This window comes from Varroa jacobsoni, unplaced genomic scaffold (assembly GCF_002532875.2).
Source record: "Varroa jacobsoni isolate VJ856 unplaced genomic scaffold, vjacob_1.0 scaffold_567, whole genome shotgun sequence".
Lineage (NCBI taxonomy): Eukaryota > Metazoa > Arthropoda > Arachnida > Mesostigmata > Varroidae > Varroa > Varroa jacobsoni.
The window spans coordinates 262801-279903 of record NW_019213469.1 but is presented as its reverse complement, the minus strand read 5'-3'; the positions used below and the strand labels follow the sequence as shown (position 1 = coordinate 279903).

General features: G+C 38.1%; 2 protein-coding genes and 1 long non-coding RNA gene across 13 annotated transcripts in view; 2 read left to right on the top strand and 1 right to left on the bottom strand.

Annotated features, from left to right (window-relative positions):
* Positions 1–3879: 3879 nt before the first annotated feature.
* Positions 3880–4934, top strand: LOC111261545 (cuticle protein 16.8). Its single transcript, XM_022835138.2, has one exon. The coding sequence runs from the start codon at positions 4231–4233 to the stop codon at positions 4723–4725; it is 495 nt and encodes a 164-aa protein (XP_022690873.1). The 5' UTR covers positions 3880–4230; the 3' UTR covers positions 4726–4934.
* Positions 4935–9022: 4088 nt separating this feature from the next.
* Positions 9023–17103, bottom strand: part of LOC111261544 (uncharacterized) — a gene marked incomplete at its 3' end in the record, with an annotated part of 60321 nt that continues 52240 nt past the window's right edge. For 4 of the 10 annotated variants that reach the window (XM_022835131.2, XM_022835136.2, XM_086968752.1 and 1 more), the window contains 3 exon segments: positions 9023–9202; positions 9513–9712; positions 10014–10127. In XM_022835131.2, the coding sequence (XP_022690866.1) occupies positions 9023–9202; positions 9513–9712; positions 10014–10127 (494 nt within the window). 10 annotated transcript variants of the gene reach the window in all.
* Positions 11277–13704, top strand: LOC111261546 (uncharacterized). 2 transcript variants are annotated; one of them, XR_002681084.2, is made up of 4 exons: positions 11277–11367; positions 11780–11859; positions 12383–12584; positions 13489–13704. It is a non-coding gene; the product is annotated as an uncharacterized LOC111261546 (long non-coding RNA). The 2 variants fall into 2 exon arrangements; XR_015311587.1 differs by having other exon boundaries at positions 12262–12584.

Here is a 17103-nt window from a genome sequence, read left to right as displayed (position 1 = left end):
CAGTAATATTGTTTACATGTCCCTACTGTGTGCTGTATCACTAACTTTTCGGAATAGCAAGGATCTTGTTCCTTCGTAAGTCTTTCGTCCCTAATATACCGTAATGATTTCGGTTTCCTGCGAACGCAAGATAGGAAATGACTAAAATCTCCGGATCCACTGGATTTCCTTAAAAAAAAATGTATATTTTTTCGTTGCTAGTGTCACTAGAAAAGGCGGTTCATCAGTTAGACCGAAGTCCTTATATACAAAAGCATGCATAGTAAATAAGATACATTTACAGCACGCCTCGTTAGTTGTGTTCTAATTAACTTGAACGTACTTCTACAGTACCACAGTGTGGCAATGTTGCTGGAACTACATACTAATAACGCTGTATAGTTACCTACAAAGAGTAGTGAAAGTTCAAACAGGCAGCACTTCTTGTTGCTAGTAGATTTTTGTCTGTGCAGCGAGGCACTTGTGGTCGTCTTCTTTGTACAAATATATGTACTCTAGTTTCAGAAGATAGCCTGTTATTTCTGCTACCGTTAGTACAATCGTTTGTTGGTTGTCGAAAGAAATTATCCGTCGTGAAAGTGTTGCTATTTTTGGCAGATCAACAAGAAGAAACGCACGATGACTATTATCAATTATCCTCCTGCGAAGATTTACCTACAAACAAATAGCTCTTCCTACACACGCATACACACCCCTACTCTCTATATTGGCACCCTGTACTGGCGAGTGCTAATCGCAATCGATCGCATACGTCCTCAGGCTAGACCGTTTATTTGTCTGTTTTCCTACAAAGTGAAGCAAATAGAAAAAGCGGCAACAACATCTGTGTAGAGTTAGTGTAGTGCAAACCTACGTGCCTGCAAAGTATTGGCAAATGTCGAATCTTCACTTGCAGTTTATGTATAACTAGTAGATAAAGTAGAGGTAAGTTCGACAAATGACGCTGTAACAGAAAAACTTTTGCTCACCCCTTCACCTTGTATTTCGTAGAGGAAATCAAAAAGTTTTCAAAAAAAGGAAGCAGATGTTTTCTATTTTTCAACGACAAATGTTCCATAATGCTAATAAAGGGATACACGGAGGCCGCGTGCCTACAAGGCCGGTTTCGTATTCGGCGTTACGGCTTATTACGTTGTAATGTCCAAGGGATCCAGAGCTAAAGGTTATGAGGTATTCCAGGCAACCTGGAGTAAGTATTTTTTAATACCGTTAAATAGTAATAATGTACATGTTTGGTTGAAAATTATTGAGCAAAATTGGTATATAGTATATAAAAACGCATTTTGCATAAAGACTCCCCAGAATTAAATCGAATATCAAGCTCCCGTTTGCCAATTCTTAGTACGCAAAGTAATCACAATACGATTTATTACTGAAGCACTAGTGCTTCAAGACACGTTGCATTAATCATCGAGCCTCCTACCCTAGCCCCCATGTTTGCGCACAGAGAGGTGCGCAGAGATGCCTGTGTCACATGTTTACTTAAATAAAGGGACCCAAACTGTTTTGTTCAGACTCCATTTATTGCTAAAGTGTTTTCTGCTATTATTATCGCTATTGTATCGCAAAAAAGTATTCAGCATTAAAATAGGATAAACACAGTTTGCAGCCGTTGTCAGAATCGCCGACGTATTTTTCTACTTTTTATTAAACTGCCTGAAAGAGTACGAATGATTCTGTTAGGCGATTACCGATCAAACAAAGCAGACGCCGCAGGCGTCTACGAACTCATCAGTAGTTGTCGCTTTCGATATTCTGGGAGATAACACCGCTCAATTGATGGCAGCAGTGGTTGATACCATCACTAACTCAAGCAAAACGAGCAGGCATTAACCACCGTTCAAAGCACCAAAGGCACCTGGTGGACGAATAACGTACGAATAGCCAATCTCTTTAACCCCCCAACGGATCGTACACTTCCCCTGTCCTTCCTGCCCTTTATCTTCTGCAATCACTGGCCAGAAAACCACCGGTTATGCTGCTGCTGCTGTTATTAACGCGGATTTCCAGTTAGTTTTCCAATTTTTTTCCTAATATATATGTGAGACCTATTGAAGCATCACACGGTTATATGCAGACGTGAAAAAGGGTAACTGGGTCATTATGCATGCACGTCACAATTTTGGGCTTCGTTTTTTTAATACGTATACTATTGTGGTAGTTACGCACGTCACTGCACACATCGGCTTTATTTACCACGATCGATTTTTAGTTACATGAGTGCTGAATTCACTTCTAGAAAGTTGAAATTGTTATGAAAATTACAGAATACGAGGTACCTACAGGTAATAGGACGAGTGTTTGTAGCGGCAAAAAATAGATATTCACCTACAGTTTATCTTGTTGTATATATATATATATATATATATATATAATTATGCTTGCACACTCATCCAGTATTGGTAAGATAGCATGATTGTGTCCCAAAAACTCGAACTCTGTTGTAAAAATTCGAAATGCGCCTGATGTAGCTGCCTAAGCAAGATATAGTTAATAATTATTAAGATATAATAACTTTCACAATATGTGTTTATTATTTGACGCATTAATTCAGGGTTTCCCAATCTAAAAAGAATACAACAGAATCAACAAGAATCTCATCTCCATTTATCGTAATAGGCAATAAAAAATTTGTTTTTGTCTGATCGAAATGGCAGAAGAGGCTGCTAGTAAAAAGTCATTTTCTCCATGTCACGCCCAATCAGGCGCCGAGAACATCTATCAGATCATATATGTTCCAGTCAGTGTTAGAGGCACTGCAGTGTCGATTAGTGTACATTATGTCACCTGGGAATAAGTTGCTTCCGAAAAAGCAACCTGACAATTTTTTGCGTTCGGGTGACGGTCTCGGAAAAACACTCCCGTATAAGTCTGGAAACTTTGCAGTTCATAAACAGCATTTTTTACAAAGTTTAACTTATCACAGCGTTTCACTAGCATGTACGTCTGTACGTATAGGGATCCTATGTATAATAAAGTACAGTTTAGTGTACAATATAAGCACAATTGCTTATAATTTACATAAATAGAGGTGTTACTCTATTGTTGCTGTTAGTACGTTCGTAAAGCCTTTAAACCTTTACACAGAAAATGGATGGTAAAATGTAGTTCTATATAACTATGAAAATAATAGAAAAGAGAGGGTGGCTATAATAATGTTTTGTGATGAATTGGTACTTGTACCTAAAATATAATGGCATATAGATACTTGAAAGTTTTTCATACAAAACAGGACAGTCCTCATTACTCAGAAAGCTTAAATTAATTATGAGTCAGCCAAATTCATATCATTATTTTTTTTGGCATCGCCCAAAACAACATGGCTTATTAGCCGGCTGATCATTCCGTTCAGTCACGGAAGAATGTATCAAAAGATGATATTCTATTACTTTGTCATTATTTTGTAGCTAAAAAAATTAAATGTACATGTTTAAAAAACGTTTTTAAGACGACGCGCACTTTTTTAATAAAACACGCACGCTTTGACCTCTCAGCTACTGTATGATGTATAATTTAGAATTTTTATGCTGATTTATTGGCAATATAAATAAATTTGTAAATTATAAGTTAAGAGCTTAGAAAACGCAAAAACGTGACACTGCGAAATTGGTTTTTCATGTGGAAATAGTTCGAAGTTCTGTTCTCTGGATGCGAAAAAAAATCATTACAAATTGTGTCCTCAAAAGACGTTAAGAATGGGATAAAAAAAAAAGCTAAATTCACATATTAAAAAGAGAAGTTCTAAGTTTGAAAATATCGATCTTTTTTCGTCGCAGAATTAGTTTGTGAAATTTCATATTATGGTCTAACCAAAAAACGATGAGCAAGCTAAGAAGCTATAGTCTATAGTTATCATAATCCTCTTAAAATTCTCCCTTCTAAATTTCAAAGCTTTCCAAGATAAATGACGTTTAGTTTGCGTCTCCGTTGCCCCCTACAGCTGCGGGCCTTCCGCGGCTATTTCCAGAAGTCGCACTAACGAAATGGCTCTATCATTATCATGAATATAAAAGTCATCACCGTCGTCAGCGCCAATGCAAATATCTGTAGGCAATAGATGGCTTCCTAGGCAACATTTCAGCCTACACCTTAAGAATAGCTGGCCAGTAGGGAGCTAAGCACTGCTGCTGCTGCTGTTGCTGCTGCTGCTGCAGAGGGTTGTCTGCACCCCTTCTCTCTCAGCATTAATGAAGAAACGACTATAAAATATTTTGGTTGCGGAAGCACCGCATGCAGCAACATTACTCATCGCTGGTGAGTATAAGCAGTCAGGAAGGAGCTACAATCAAAATGAAACAAGCAATTATCCTAGCCGCTTTCGTTGTGCTGAGTGCCACAGGACAGCGTCCTCACGAAGATGCACACGGACCTCCTGAGCCGTATCAATATTCCTACGCAACGGAAGATCAGGAGGGCTCTTCCACTGCTAATGAGTCTACTGATGGTTCCGGCCGAATTCAAGGTGAATACACGATCTCGTTAGCCGATGGGCGTCAAAGGACTGTAACCTACTGGGCCGACGGGAGTGGGTTTCATGCCGATGTGATCACCAACGAACTCGGAACCGAGTCGAAAAGCCCAGCCGATGTCACAGTCCGATCCTCGGCTCCTACAGGCGATGAAGCGGCTCTTCAATTCGAGTCTCAACGGGTACGTGCCCAGGCTTCATCTGCTCAGCCTATCACGGTACCAGCCTCTGTAAGACGCTTCTTCCGGGCGGCATAATATATTGCTTACGACAATTTGCGTGATCAACTAAACTCGCTAAGAAGTGCAGCAAATATTCCACTGTATGTGACCAAATAGCGTCTACTTCTTTTTGTTTCCTTGTTGCTTTGCAAAGTTTAGTAACGATTTAAGAACGCATTTTGATCTCTACTAACCTTGGGCAGAACAGAATAAAGAAGCGGTTCTTTGGTTACTTATACATAATACTCTATTTGTTTTCTGTGAAGTAAAATCGTTAGTTAATCAAGCGCTAACTAAGCTAGCCAAAACACATCTAATTACGGCATAAGAAATCATTTTGTGTGAGGTTATTTAAGAGACATCACAACGCTACCCCCTATTTAGCAAAGTTCCCCATATGCATGCCTATATGTAGAGCTGTTGTAATTTCTGCAAACTTCATATTCAAGCATACATAGAAATATGTATGCTTAGTAGACTCTGCGATGACGAGGTACGCTTTTAGAGTGGATATCGCAGCCGTGACGCCCTCTTCACCCTATTTAAAACAAAAATGTTATTCATACATACAAAATACCTTTACAACGTACATTTTCAAATGGTCTGTTTCATCATGGGTAGTGTGTCATTCTGTTTTTTCTTATTTTATGTTAATTTAATTGATATTTTTTTGCATTCGCTGCATCGTATTTACACAATAGCATTTCAGATAGCTTGTGGTCAATTAGCGCTTGAGAGAAAATTTTAAGGACACGCATGCAGGACTTGATGTGCTCAGCCCAATAAAGAGGCCACAGCAGATCACCAGAAAAGTAACTTGAATGAATACACAATTTATGTAAGGTTTAACAAATTAAAATTTATGAATTCAAATATTGAATTAATCATTATCTATTTAGAGACGCTATTTTTTATTAGACCATTTCAAATATAAAAGTAGTGAGGTAAGAGTATTGACCAAGAAATGACGATACATTGGAGACCTATTACTTGATACCCAACTTCAAGTAATCTTGGAGCTCTATTTAGAAAAGCCCAGGATTATTGGCTTAGGCCCCCCCGTAACGCATGCCACACAACACAGATGTATAATCAAATAAAGTATGTAATATGACTTAACGGAACGTTAAACGTTTGTCGAATACAGAAGTATTCCTTGCTCATTTTTAAGAGCAAATCATTGGTTACCGCCAAATCTCACCGACAAAACAAAAGCATGTGTTGGTTATCTTTTAGTTGTTGGGTCGATTGAACCTGTCTGAGCATTTGTAAACGAGCCAGCCTTGCCTAAACCAAACTCGGCTATGAACAAAGAGCTAATTCGGTGTAATTACTCTATCCCACCTATCCTTTGACCCACCTACCGTCCTTCTATCGAAATGTTCTAGAAGCCCTGTTGGCTTGCCCTAGGCAAATATTGAGCTTGCTCTAATATTAGCAGATTCAATTCTTATTAGATTAACCGAATGTGAGCTACAATTTTCGTGGAAATCTGCACCTTTTCACGAATCCAGTCGCAATAGTTTCTAAAGCCCATTGTCATGAATTTTCCTATTCAGTATTGTAATTCTATTCAGCAGGTCGTCTGTTTGCTAATAGCGCAGTTATTCTATTATTAAACGAACGTAGTTCGAATTATTAAATATTTGGATCTTACATTCGGTAGTGTCATTAGGTGTTGCTTAAGACGACTTATCTTTCCCAGCACGAAAGAAACGTGTATTTGGACTGAGATCATCTCAGATGTTCCTGCGTTTACTAGGTAAACACTTTTACATCGAATCATCACGAGGTTTCGTTCAACCTAATGCATAGCCTTTTACATTACGAAAAAACCCTATTGGATCCTATTAACACACTTGATCTATTTTCTTATCACAGAAATTGACAATTTGAAAATTTCCTAGAAGAACTTCAATAGCAAATTGAAAGTCTTCATTTCAAAATCGAAACGAATGTTCAACTATTATATAGAACCAGTGTCGAACAATAGACGCGCAGAAACCAGTCTAAGAATATACTTAAGCCTTGCTTCAGCTGCACACGCCCAATGGATTGCTTTTATTCCAGTATTCCATTAAATAAATAAACTCACCTTTATGATAACTAATATCGATATGTGATTGTTTTTTAGCTTTCCCATTTCAATGGATACGTTTTCAGATTTCCACATCGACATACTCATCGAATTCTCTACCATTTCATAAAAAAAACACCATTTAATAACGAAAGAAAGTAAAACATAGTTGTTTTTAAAGGATGCATACTTATGCTTAAAAAGATTTTAAATTAAAAAAAAATAGTGACTTCATAATGTCACCCATTTAAAAAACCTTACTGGTATTCGAAGAAATCGGGCAAAATAACAGATTTGCTTAAATTAAATGTTGTAGAAGAAAGAAACTGCCTCCTTCAAGTAAATACTCAACAAGTCACAAAACCTAATGCGCAGGTCAGCCTCTAATGAGACTCTACCAGTTTAGTAGAAATCAGATTAACAGGCACATACAGATACTCAGCTGTAATAATAAATATTAAGATTTAGACAGGGTAACCGAAAAATTGCTATATAAATAATTCTTAACAAGTGAGCGAGAGGTCACTTTTTGATCACCCTCTATTTTATTTAATTTTAGTTTATGTGGCCCCTCATGCTTGTTGGCTATTGTCGGACAAAGCTAAGAAATGAATTAGCAGTAAGCACAACTTTTTCGCCCAACATGCGAGGAGTACGTCATGACAATTTTGTGTACTTATTGCCGAATTTTACGCAAACGAGAGAACATAATATCAATTTAGGCAGAGTGACATCCGTTAATCCTACAACTGCGGTGACGTTAGAGAGTCGACCGCAGCATACGAAATTCGTTATTAGGGCAAGTCATTTCAACTAGTGTGCTGAACAAATGCCCCAAATTTTGTAAGTGGTATGAGAATTTCTATGATTCGCGTTCTCTAAACTTATAGAAGAATCCTTATTTGTGTATTCCAGTTAAGACATTCGCTTGTTTTTTGCAGGGCTAAATCCGGTTAGACTTCGCCTAAACGTCTGACTACGGCCTATCACTTTTCTTACGGCAATATCTCATGTGTAAACGTTTCTTGTATACAGACATCTATTCAAAAATATTTGTTTGAAATGCTTAACGATTGTGCCATATTTTTTATAGCATCGGTTATTCCTTGTTATAATTAACGATGTAATAATACGCGGCGACCTATCCGGAACACAAGATAACTCCGACCGTAAAAAAAGGTAACCTTAAAAACCTTAAAAACGACCTTAAAATAGGCAGCAAAGACTTATCTAAGATGATCCTTTGCCGTCCATATAGACACAGAAACCTATCCGCCTTTTCTTAAAATAGCTAGACTCAAGACGCTCATTCAAACGGAATACATTTAAAAGAATATTGTCGAAATGTGTTCTTATAAGTTATATAAGGGGCACCTTGACGCAACTCGTTCTTAACCAGCGTTACTCCCGTTTAATTTAAGCATAAATATACACCGGGAACATTGTCACAAAGGTTGATAATATTCCTGTTTATCAAATAGTTATCCAGAAAACTCTAATATCTTCAGTATATTAGAAACTTATTAGGAAAACAAATTGGGATAGCAGGTTAGGATAAGATTTATTCTACGGTACAGATAAATGACGATTTTTTTTGGGAAATCTATGTTGTAAATGTTAGCAAAATAGTTTTATCTTTTATAGAATGTGCGGAGCAGAATATTCACGTACTACCCATATTCGTGTATTTGCTTGAAAATTAAACTGGGGCAGATGGTATTGATAGAATCGACTGGTGTATACTGGTTCCAGTTATAGCTAATGTGAACACATAAAATTGATCCTGACCTAAAAACACTCTTAATATAATAGGATGATGATTCGTAATAACCCATAGTGGTATTTTTATTGAAAATGAATCAGCTATATATTAGAACTTTTAAACTTGGAATCATTTTCAAATGTTAACTTTTTGCGCGTTCGTTTTCAGAAGAAAACCACTTTGCTATAACTGCCGTTACAGATTTCTCCAAAATAGATATTAATGTATGTGATAGACTAGCTTTCATTTCGAACTAGTAGGTCATGGTTATGTCAGCTTTTACTAAATTAAAGAAGTATTACTAATCGTTGTATGATTCAGTCTAATATTATTTTACCATTTCTTGGGCTCGTACCCCTTATAAAAAATCATTACTCTCTATGTGGTATTAAATCTAAAGGGAGAAACTAAGCCAATTAGAGATACATAAAGACAAAAACCATTTAACTATTCGAACCCTCACAGCAAGTAAAATCCCTATCAGTAGGACCTACCGGAATTGGAGGCCGTGTCCTTTTATTAAACGAAAAGTGGGGTTCATTTTGTTGATGGCGGTGTTGAAGTAGAAGCTGTTGTCTTTTTGCCATTTCAACATCGCTCGTGCTGCCTGCATGGTCCTTCGCTGAAGGTGAACTTGTCCGCGGGTGAAAGAGAAGCTGAGGGCAAGCATAAACCTGTGCGCAATAAATAAGAACCCTATGATACCATCCACGTATATCCAAAGAAAAAAATCCAGATAACCTAAGTATTTACATAATTTCCAACCGGAATAAATACGCAAGTAGTATTAGTATTACTCGTGTATTTTTTTTTGTCAATTAACGCCTGCAAAGGCGAATAAACAGTACGAGTCGCCTGTGGAGTACGAATCGCCTCGATACAACAATGACTAACAAACAACAAGCAACCTAAGCGGGCCACATAATGAGATGATACCTAGACCTTTATAAATTTGCAAAAAGTACTAATTGTTGACTGACTTACTTCCTCAAGCGCCTTCCTCTGTTCCCGTTTTCCGCGTTTAAGCGCCTGCAGGTGTTCAAGATAGCTCTGGTATCCGGCGGTATCTTTAAGGCTTTCGCAGAATCGAACAAAATCAAGATCGATGTGATACCCGTAGGGGCAGCAATCGCAGGTGCCGTCGCCGCACCTAGCGAACATGCCTGGCGTCCACGTCTGGCAACCTAGGTAGACGAGTCGATTTTTGTATTGAGAGCAATATCAACATTGAATCAACAAGCGATTGTTAAGAACACATGAGTTAGAAACAGTATTAGGTTGTTAGCTTTAAAAAGGCATAAGGCAGCAGGCAGTCTTTACCTGTATATCAATGCTAATAAAATGTATGATAATAATAATGATGATGATGCCTTTTGTATTTACTATTGATAACCAAAGCTATGCAAGTACCAATTACTTGAACGTTTTCTGAGCTCAAAGCTGAGCGGAAGAGCGAATATAACCATTTGAAAGATAATGTTTTACCATTTGAAAATCGATGAAATCTGGCAAGACTGGTCGCTCGAAGTCGAGATCCGGTACTGCGACCAAACGAACCGAATGTTGGCGGAGCCACAGGAGATTCGATTGGTGCCATCTCTGAAACGCAATACCAGCAATATTGTCATAAGAACGATGGAAAAAACGGAAATACTAAGTGTAACAGATTGTTCGCATATTGTAAAATGATCTAGCTCTACATAAACATTTATGTTGCGCAAGCATACAATTGTTTAACATAAAAAAAACCTGTGAATATGTAGGTCCTTATTTTGTTTGAATCAATGCATTCACTTAATGTTAGGGGGCCTTAATGAGAGCTTAATGTTAGGAACTATTATTTGCCTCTTGTTTACGCGCAACATTTATAACAAGGCTTTTCAACCTCGATTGGAATTACGCAACCTGAACATTGTAAGTGTGCGTCTTCACCATGATGTACATATTGCAGCTTCATTTGGTAACACTGGACAAGCTATGGGCGTAACAAATGATCTTAAAGCTAGGAAAGAAAACAGATTTATGCAATCAGGCTCAATGAGAGCCTGTTAGTTGTCCGGATTTTCTGCGAGGTTATCTGTCAAATTTTATAGACTATCACGATGTTTTATATCGGCCACCGTGACACCAAATGTGGAGTATTCGTTTGACAAGTGAGGTATTCTATGTGACTAACTGAAACAACGCTGCCTCATTGTGTGACCAGATTTCGCTTGAATGGCGCTCAGCTCAAGAGATTCAAGAGCTCAACAGACATGATAGTTGAATAGTAACGTCAAAATCATATCCAGCCATCTTCGTTTAGGCGTATGAAAGCGCATGGAAGGCGTATATGAAAGTATAAACCCTGACTATGTTCACACGAAGTACCAAACAAGGAGCAATAACAGGACTGAGTATCGTTCTAGGAGCACGCCGTCTGACAGCCATATATAGTAGCCGCGTGTCATCTGTGTGAAACAGCTGCGTAGCATGTCGAGCTGCAACGAACGTCTAATCGGGCGATCCCCGCCATGTCAAATATCGATGGTGTCGTCTCTTTGGCGCGGAACCCTTAGTGATTGTGTCAGCTTGCGATTGGATTGAAAAGTTTCTATAACGTTAGTAAAGTGAGGCTCACCTCTGTGAGCAGAAAGTAATTTGTTAATAATCGAGCGAAATAAAAAAAAACAGGCTCAATAAGGTTAATCAATGCAGCTACACTGTGGGTAGCAGCCAGTGAATTAGTGAAACGAACGTCATTTTCATCAGATGTTTCGTATCAAAGCTGTTCTTTATGGCTAGAAAAAGAAAATCAACTTTTAATAACTGCATTCGGTCGCTTTAGCATCGTGAAAAGGTTAGCGAGGGGCAGATGTTTGCGTTCATTAAATCCACTATAGATGTTTGTAACATATGTAGCAAACAATTCTTGCTTCTGTAAAAAAATACTCGACTTCAGTCTTCTCAATGAAGCATCTCTTTTAAGAAGATCTAAGAATATACAGCTAGTTAAATACAGATCACAGTTAGGGTAACGCCACTATCTCGAAACAGACAGTTTCCCCCGCTATTTGCTTTACTTCAGGATAATTTATATGGAAAAGTTCAGTTTATACCTATATGTATCTGATCGTAAAAGGTGACTGTATTAGAATTACTTTTACGCTCTTTCATGATTCGGAGAAGAATAGTTTTGTTATGCGCATATCCTAACTGTAACACACACCTGCTAATCAGCTTACGACGTGTGTTTGCCTCCATTTCCCCAGGAGAGAAATTGAAACACATTATCGCATACACGTAATCTTATTCAACAAATAGCAGCCGACGACTGCTTCTACAACTAAAGGTAGGCGAGGTTTGTATTATCTAGACAAGCATAACGAGAAGCTCGATGTATAATTTTATAGTGGCCGTCCCGTATTATTATTTCTACTTGCTTTGTTATTGTTGCCATATTTGATAGTTGCTATTTTCTACATATCGTTAAAAAAAAAAAGCATCCTCTTTCATTCGCACTCCTACTCCTGTTCAGAGAATCCCCAATGGGACATCGGACACGCGAACTGATCACGATAAACAAATGGGCTAAACGTAAAATACAATGATTGCGATAGTGAACAAAGCCACTCTGTTCAAACTAAGTCACCCGTTGACGTGGGTTGTCACTTGACCATGTATGTAATGTAGCGTCTCCTGATTCTCTCTTTTTATCTGATCCTGTCACATATGGATATGACGTGTGGACTAGGCGCTGACGCGGGTGCTTTTCACTTGTTGTTTTTCTGACTGCAACAACAACGATAGCGCCAGCGGAAGCTATGAAAATCTGCTTCCCAAGTCAATAACACCCCATCCCTGTCGAAATACAGGTATCCGTAATATACAGTGTGAGGCGCCCCCTTTGCGCCGTCGTTGCGGGTCAAACCCGCGTCGAGCTCAGACACTGCCGGCGGTAATGGCATCGCTTTGAAGCTGGTGGCGTACACGTTGTTGTTGTTGACGACGTGAACGACGCTGATGATAACGGCTGCAACGGCGGCGGCGGTAGTAATTTTGGAGAATGTTTCACAGGTGCCGATGCTGTGGCAACAACGTCACTACCTGGCGTTTACGCAAGTGCTATTATTCTCCGCTCTTAGCTGTTATTATAATAACACAATTGCCAATAACAACAATCATAATGATGATGATTATTACAATTAATATAGGCCGAATGTAGTCCATCGATCTAGCTAGCTCAAATCGAAGACAAATGAAAGGACTCAGATAACGAGAATTACATCGAAAACGTTCTGTTTGTGACAGAAAATATCGAAAACTGAAAATGACGCAAGCATCGAAGCTGAATGATCTTCTGATTTTTATTTTGCCATCGTCTCTTAGCACATGCACGCGCTGGCTAACAAAGCAACGTGATGGTACCCATGGACGGTAGGACGAAAACAGCTGAATAGCAGCAGTGAAATTTATTGGGACTTACAAAATTATCCGGCGACAAAGCGGTGAACGAAGTGATATGATAGTCAATAGCACACTAGAACGAAGTTTCTGCTCAGTATATCTAAAGCTAAAAAAAATTCGTTACTAAAAGTCTATTCTTTCAATGAATGAATTTCTATTACACACTAGTACTACTTAAGTCATTTAGGGATAGCTGAATACGCCAGAAGCGATCAGTGTTGATGATTGGAGGTATCGCGCCACTATAGACTATCGAACGAACAGAAATTCTGTGCTGTCTATTCCGGAGTGGATGGAAAAATTTATACTGAAAATTGAATGTAGGTAGAGTTAACTATTTACACACGTGCAACACAGTGCAGGCGGGTTAGTGGGACGATTGCTATAAATTCGAAACAACTTCATTGTTTTCAAAGAAGTTTCATAGTACCGCAGTAACTCACCACATTGATTTAACAACGATGGCCAATGGATTTAGTTTAACCATACAGGAAGACAATCTGCACTTTTTCAGACGGCGACCAGACAGCTGATCATTCATGTCACATAGGATTCCAGCCAGCCACGCAATTCCCCTTAGTTTCTCTAACAGCAAATGTCGATTTTCAAGTCGTTGTTGTTCTTGTCCTGACCTATTGGAACAACTTAACCAAATTCATTTTTTGCGCGTGTAATATACAATCGTTGTACAAACAATAAACCCAAATAAGTATTGCGGTACAAAAAACTCCATTTGACGCAATCACTATCCAAACCGCAAAAGAGGCTGTGGCTATTGTTGTTGTTATTATCCTTTGAGTGTCTATCATAGAAAATCATTTCGACGATCACAGTCCGTCAGGAGGGAGGTCCGTCAGGAGGGAGGAGTTAATCGAAAATCAGCATCAAATTTAATTCGACAGCGAAATTAACGCGGTAAAATATCAAATTTGCACTGTGGTAAATAGCGTTTGATTTTCGGTCTCTCTGCTTTTTTACATTTGACCACCTGTTTTTTTTTGTCTACCTACGACGGTCGTTCAGTGTTTGTTAGAACAGTAAAAAAAACGAATGTTGCTCCGAAAGATTTTCTAGCAAACGGGGGTTCACAACGAATAGAGATTGGTTTTTCAACTTTTGACGACATATTTTATTTAGTATGTATCTGCCTGTGAGCGTACATGTATAATAGGTGCTTGCATCTGTACATCTGCTTTTCCATATATTAAGCAAAAGTGGTTAACTCTGCCTGAAACGAAGACAACAACGCATGACTTGAAGCTAGATTTATATTTGTCCACCCGCCAACAAACAATAATGCCTTGTTGGCTCTGCAAGCCATTGCGTAGCATTCAATATTTGTGCTAATTTCTTAGATCGTTCAGCAAAAAGCATGACAAATACTAATCTTATATAATGATACTTTTAGCACAGGTGAACATTTGTATATATATATATATACCCTCAACAGGATATATATTGGAATTAACCAGTAAGAGATAATCTCTACTCATAATATTCTCGTGCTTTTTGTACCGGTTTTCCGCTTAGAAGCTTGTAGGATTTAGCTAGCAGGTTCTAAATGAGGTGTCATTAATAATGGGTTCCATGCAGTTGGCGTTGATACCTATCGTCTAAAATGTAATTTAGAACTTTTACTACGCTATTTCGAGTTTTAAAAAGTAGCTATCAGGTTATAGTTTTTATAGTAAATTTTAAAGAAATTATCATAACGTTACACACCTTACTCGAAGAGCCCAATACATGATCGTGTCATTCCATGGAAGCTAAAACCTACCAATGAAAAAATCATGCCCTTTATCCGAACCGTGTTGCAATAAGATACGACAGATGAAGGTCTGTATTGGGAAAAAAGAGCAGCATACCTCAATCTAGATAAAATACCGCTAACTATCGGTTACTTACATGCATAGAAGCTGATCAATATAAGCGTTAGACTGAAATTGGAAGAGGTGTTTTATCTTAGCGTTTGATAGTTATGTCATTTCTAGAGTCGTGGAAATTTCAGTAAAATCTGGCTGGTAAGTGGCTGACAACGAAACGATCGACAGCATCCCTCAGCGGTTCGCATGAGAAAGAATATCGATATAGCAACATAGCTAAGGGAAGTTGAGAGGCGATGCAATTGTGCCGGCCGCTCTATTGGCCCTTATTGTTAGGGAACCTGATAGATCCCAGCATGTATCACAAGTCTACTGACTATCCCGAATTAGAGCTTGACATGTTCAGATACACAACGTTATTTTGTTTTCAATCGGTTTAGCGTGAGAAGGATTACAGTAATGGTAATTATATATATATATAGCGACGATTTGCTCGTACGTTAGGTTGATTGCCGAGGGTATGCCAATAGATGAACAGCACTAAGTCGTAACAGTCCAATCACGAAAGTTTTCCACCGAGATGGAAAGGATCTAAAAGAAAGACGCCATTTTATCGAATTTATTTGTACTGTAAATAGAAGTCGTGTAGACAGCTACCTAGATAAGGATCTATCACGATACCATTGCATGATATCATACGTCATCACAGCTACGAGGAATCAATTACTTACGATACGCTTGCAACACCGCGAGTGCTTACATATATATAGGCCAATAAATGCTGCGCGACCATTGAATATACCCTCAAACATCATTAGATATAGTCAAAAGCAACAAATCAACGCGGCGAATCCCTATAACACGGTGTAGGTGTTTCGAAATGACTAAAAAAAATTAAAATCTATTTTCTAACAGAGATCATAATCAACCCGGACGGATAAATGTAAAATACCTTTATATTAGGTACGTTTACTATTATTGTTAATGGAATTGATCAGTTAAATGACGGTAGAACAAATATCAATCAACCTAGAACTGTCTTGATATATTGGTCTAGGTCATTTTTACCTTCAGCAATGGCCGTTCTTGCAAAAAAAGATAATGAACGTTTGGACATCCATTTTTTTCGAAAGAAATATTAATTAGTGTATGTATTTTTTTTTTATTTTTAGATAAACCATTTTGCAAATATATATATATATATATATATATATATATATATATATATAGCAAGAGATTTGTATAGTGTTGTTGTTTGAGTTCGCAAAATAATCTGTTTAAACCAAATGCTTTATATAGGAGATAAAATTCCACCCTTTGATCAATGCACATTTTTAATACCAGCTTCAGAGAAGATAAATCGCAAGAGTCTACGGAACATTAATGTAAAACTCATATTAACAAACTAGCCCAAATCGCAATTGTGACATTTTAAACGCGTTTACGCTTGAGTGTTGCAATACTCCGCTTATGTACACATATGTTATTTCAGGTTAAGTTAATGTCCGGGCGGTCATTACTGGAGTAGTTTTTGGAAGTTTCGTCTGTACCTAACACCCTAGAACGTGAGGGGTAATCCAACCATATCGGATTTGCGCCAAGGGCAGAAAATGTCCCTTACGCTATATGGATCAGATAATAAAATAAGCAAATTAGGTCCCTGGATTGCCTCGACGGCAAAGCAAAACCTGTTCAAAATATACTTTTCAAGGCGACTAGCTAGCAGTATACTCTGAATTGTACACACAAAAAAACTAGTAGACATCTGCGCTAGGTCAAAAGTGAATGACACGAATACGCTAACAAAAAGAAAGAAAAATTAAAGAATCTGCAGATTCTATATTGAGAGTTGTCTCATCAAATAACAAAAAAAAGAAAAGACAAAAAAACGCTGCGAACTGCCGTGTATGTCGTTGAAGGCGCGGTAGATGTTGTATTCAATACGACCCCCCACCTTTGCCAGGCCGTATACTCACATTTACCTACCAATATGCAGTCTATGGTTGATTTTGGTGAGCTGCAATTGATTCGGCCGCTTCTGCTGCCGCTGCTGGGGAAGGTTCTATTTTTGTCATTCCCTGCGGTAGTAATCAGTTGTTTCGGCATTTCGTCACGGACCAAATAAAAATCCTTTTTCGTAGAAAAAATAATGAAAGTCGCCCATAGCCACAGCAAGGACGAGGCCAACCGATGTCGTCTTTTATTCTATTTCCAGCCGATCTTATCAGACTTTTTGCTTTTTAGAGCTATCAATGTGATTGTCATCGTAGCTATTACAAGCAATAATTAACTACGTATCTATTATA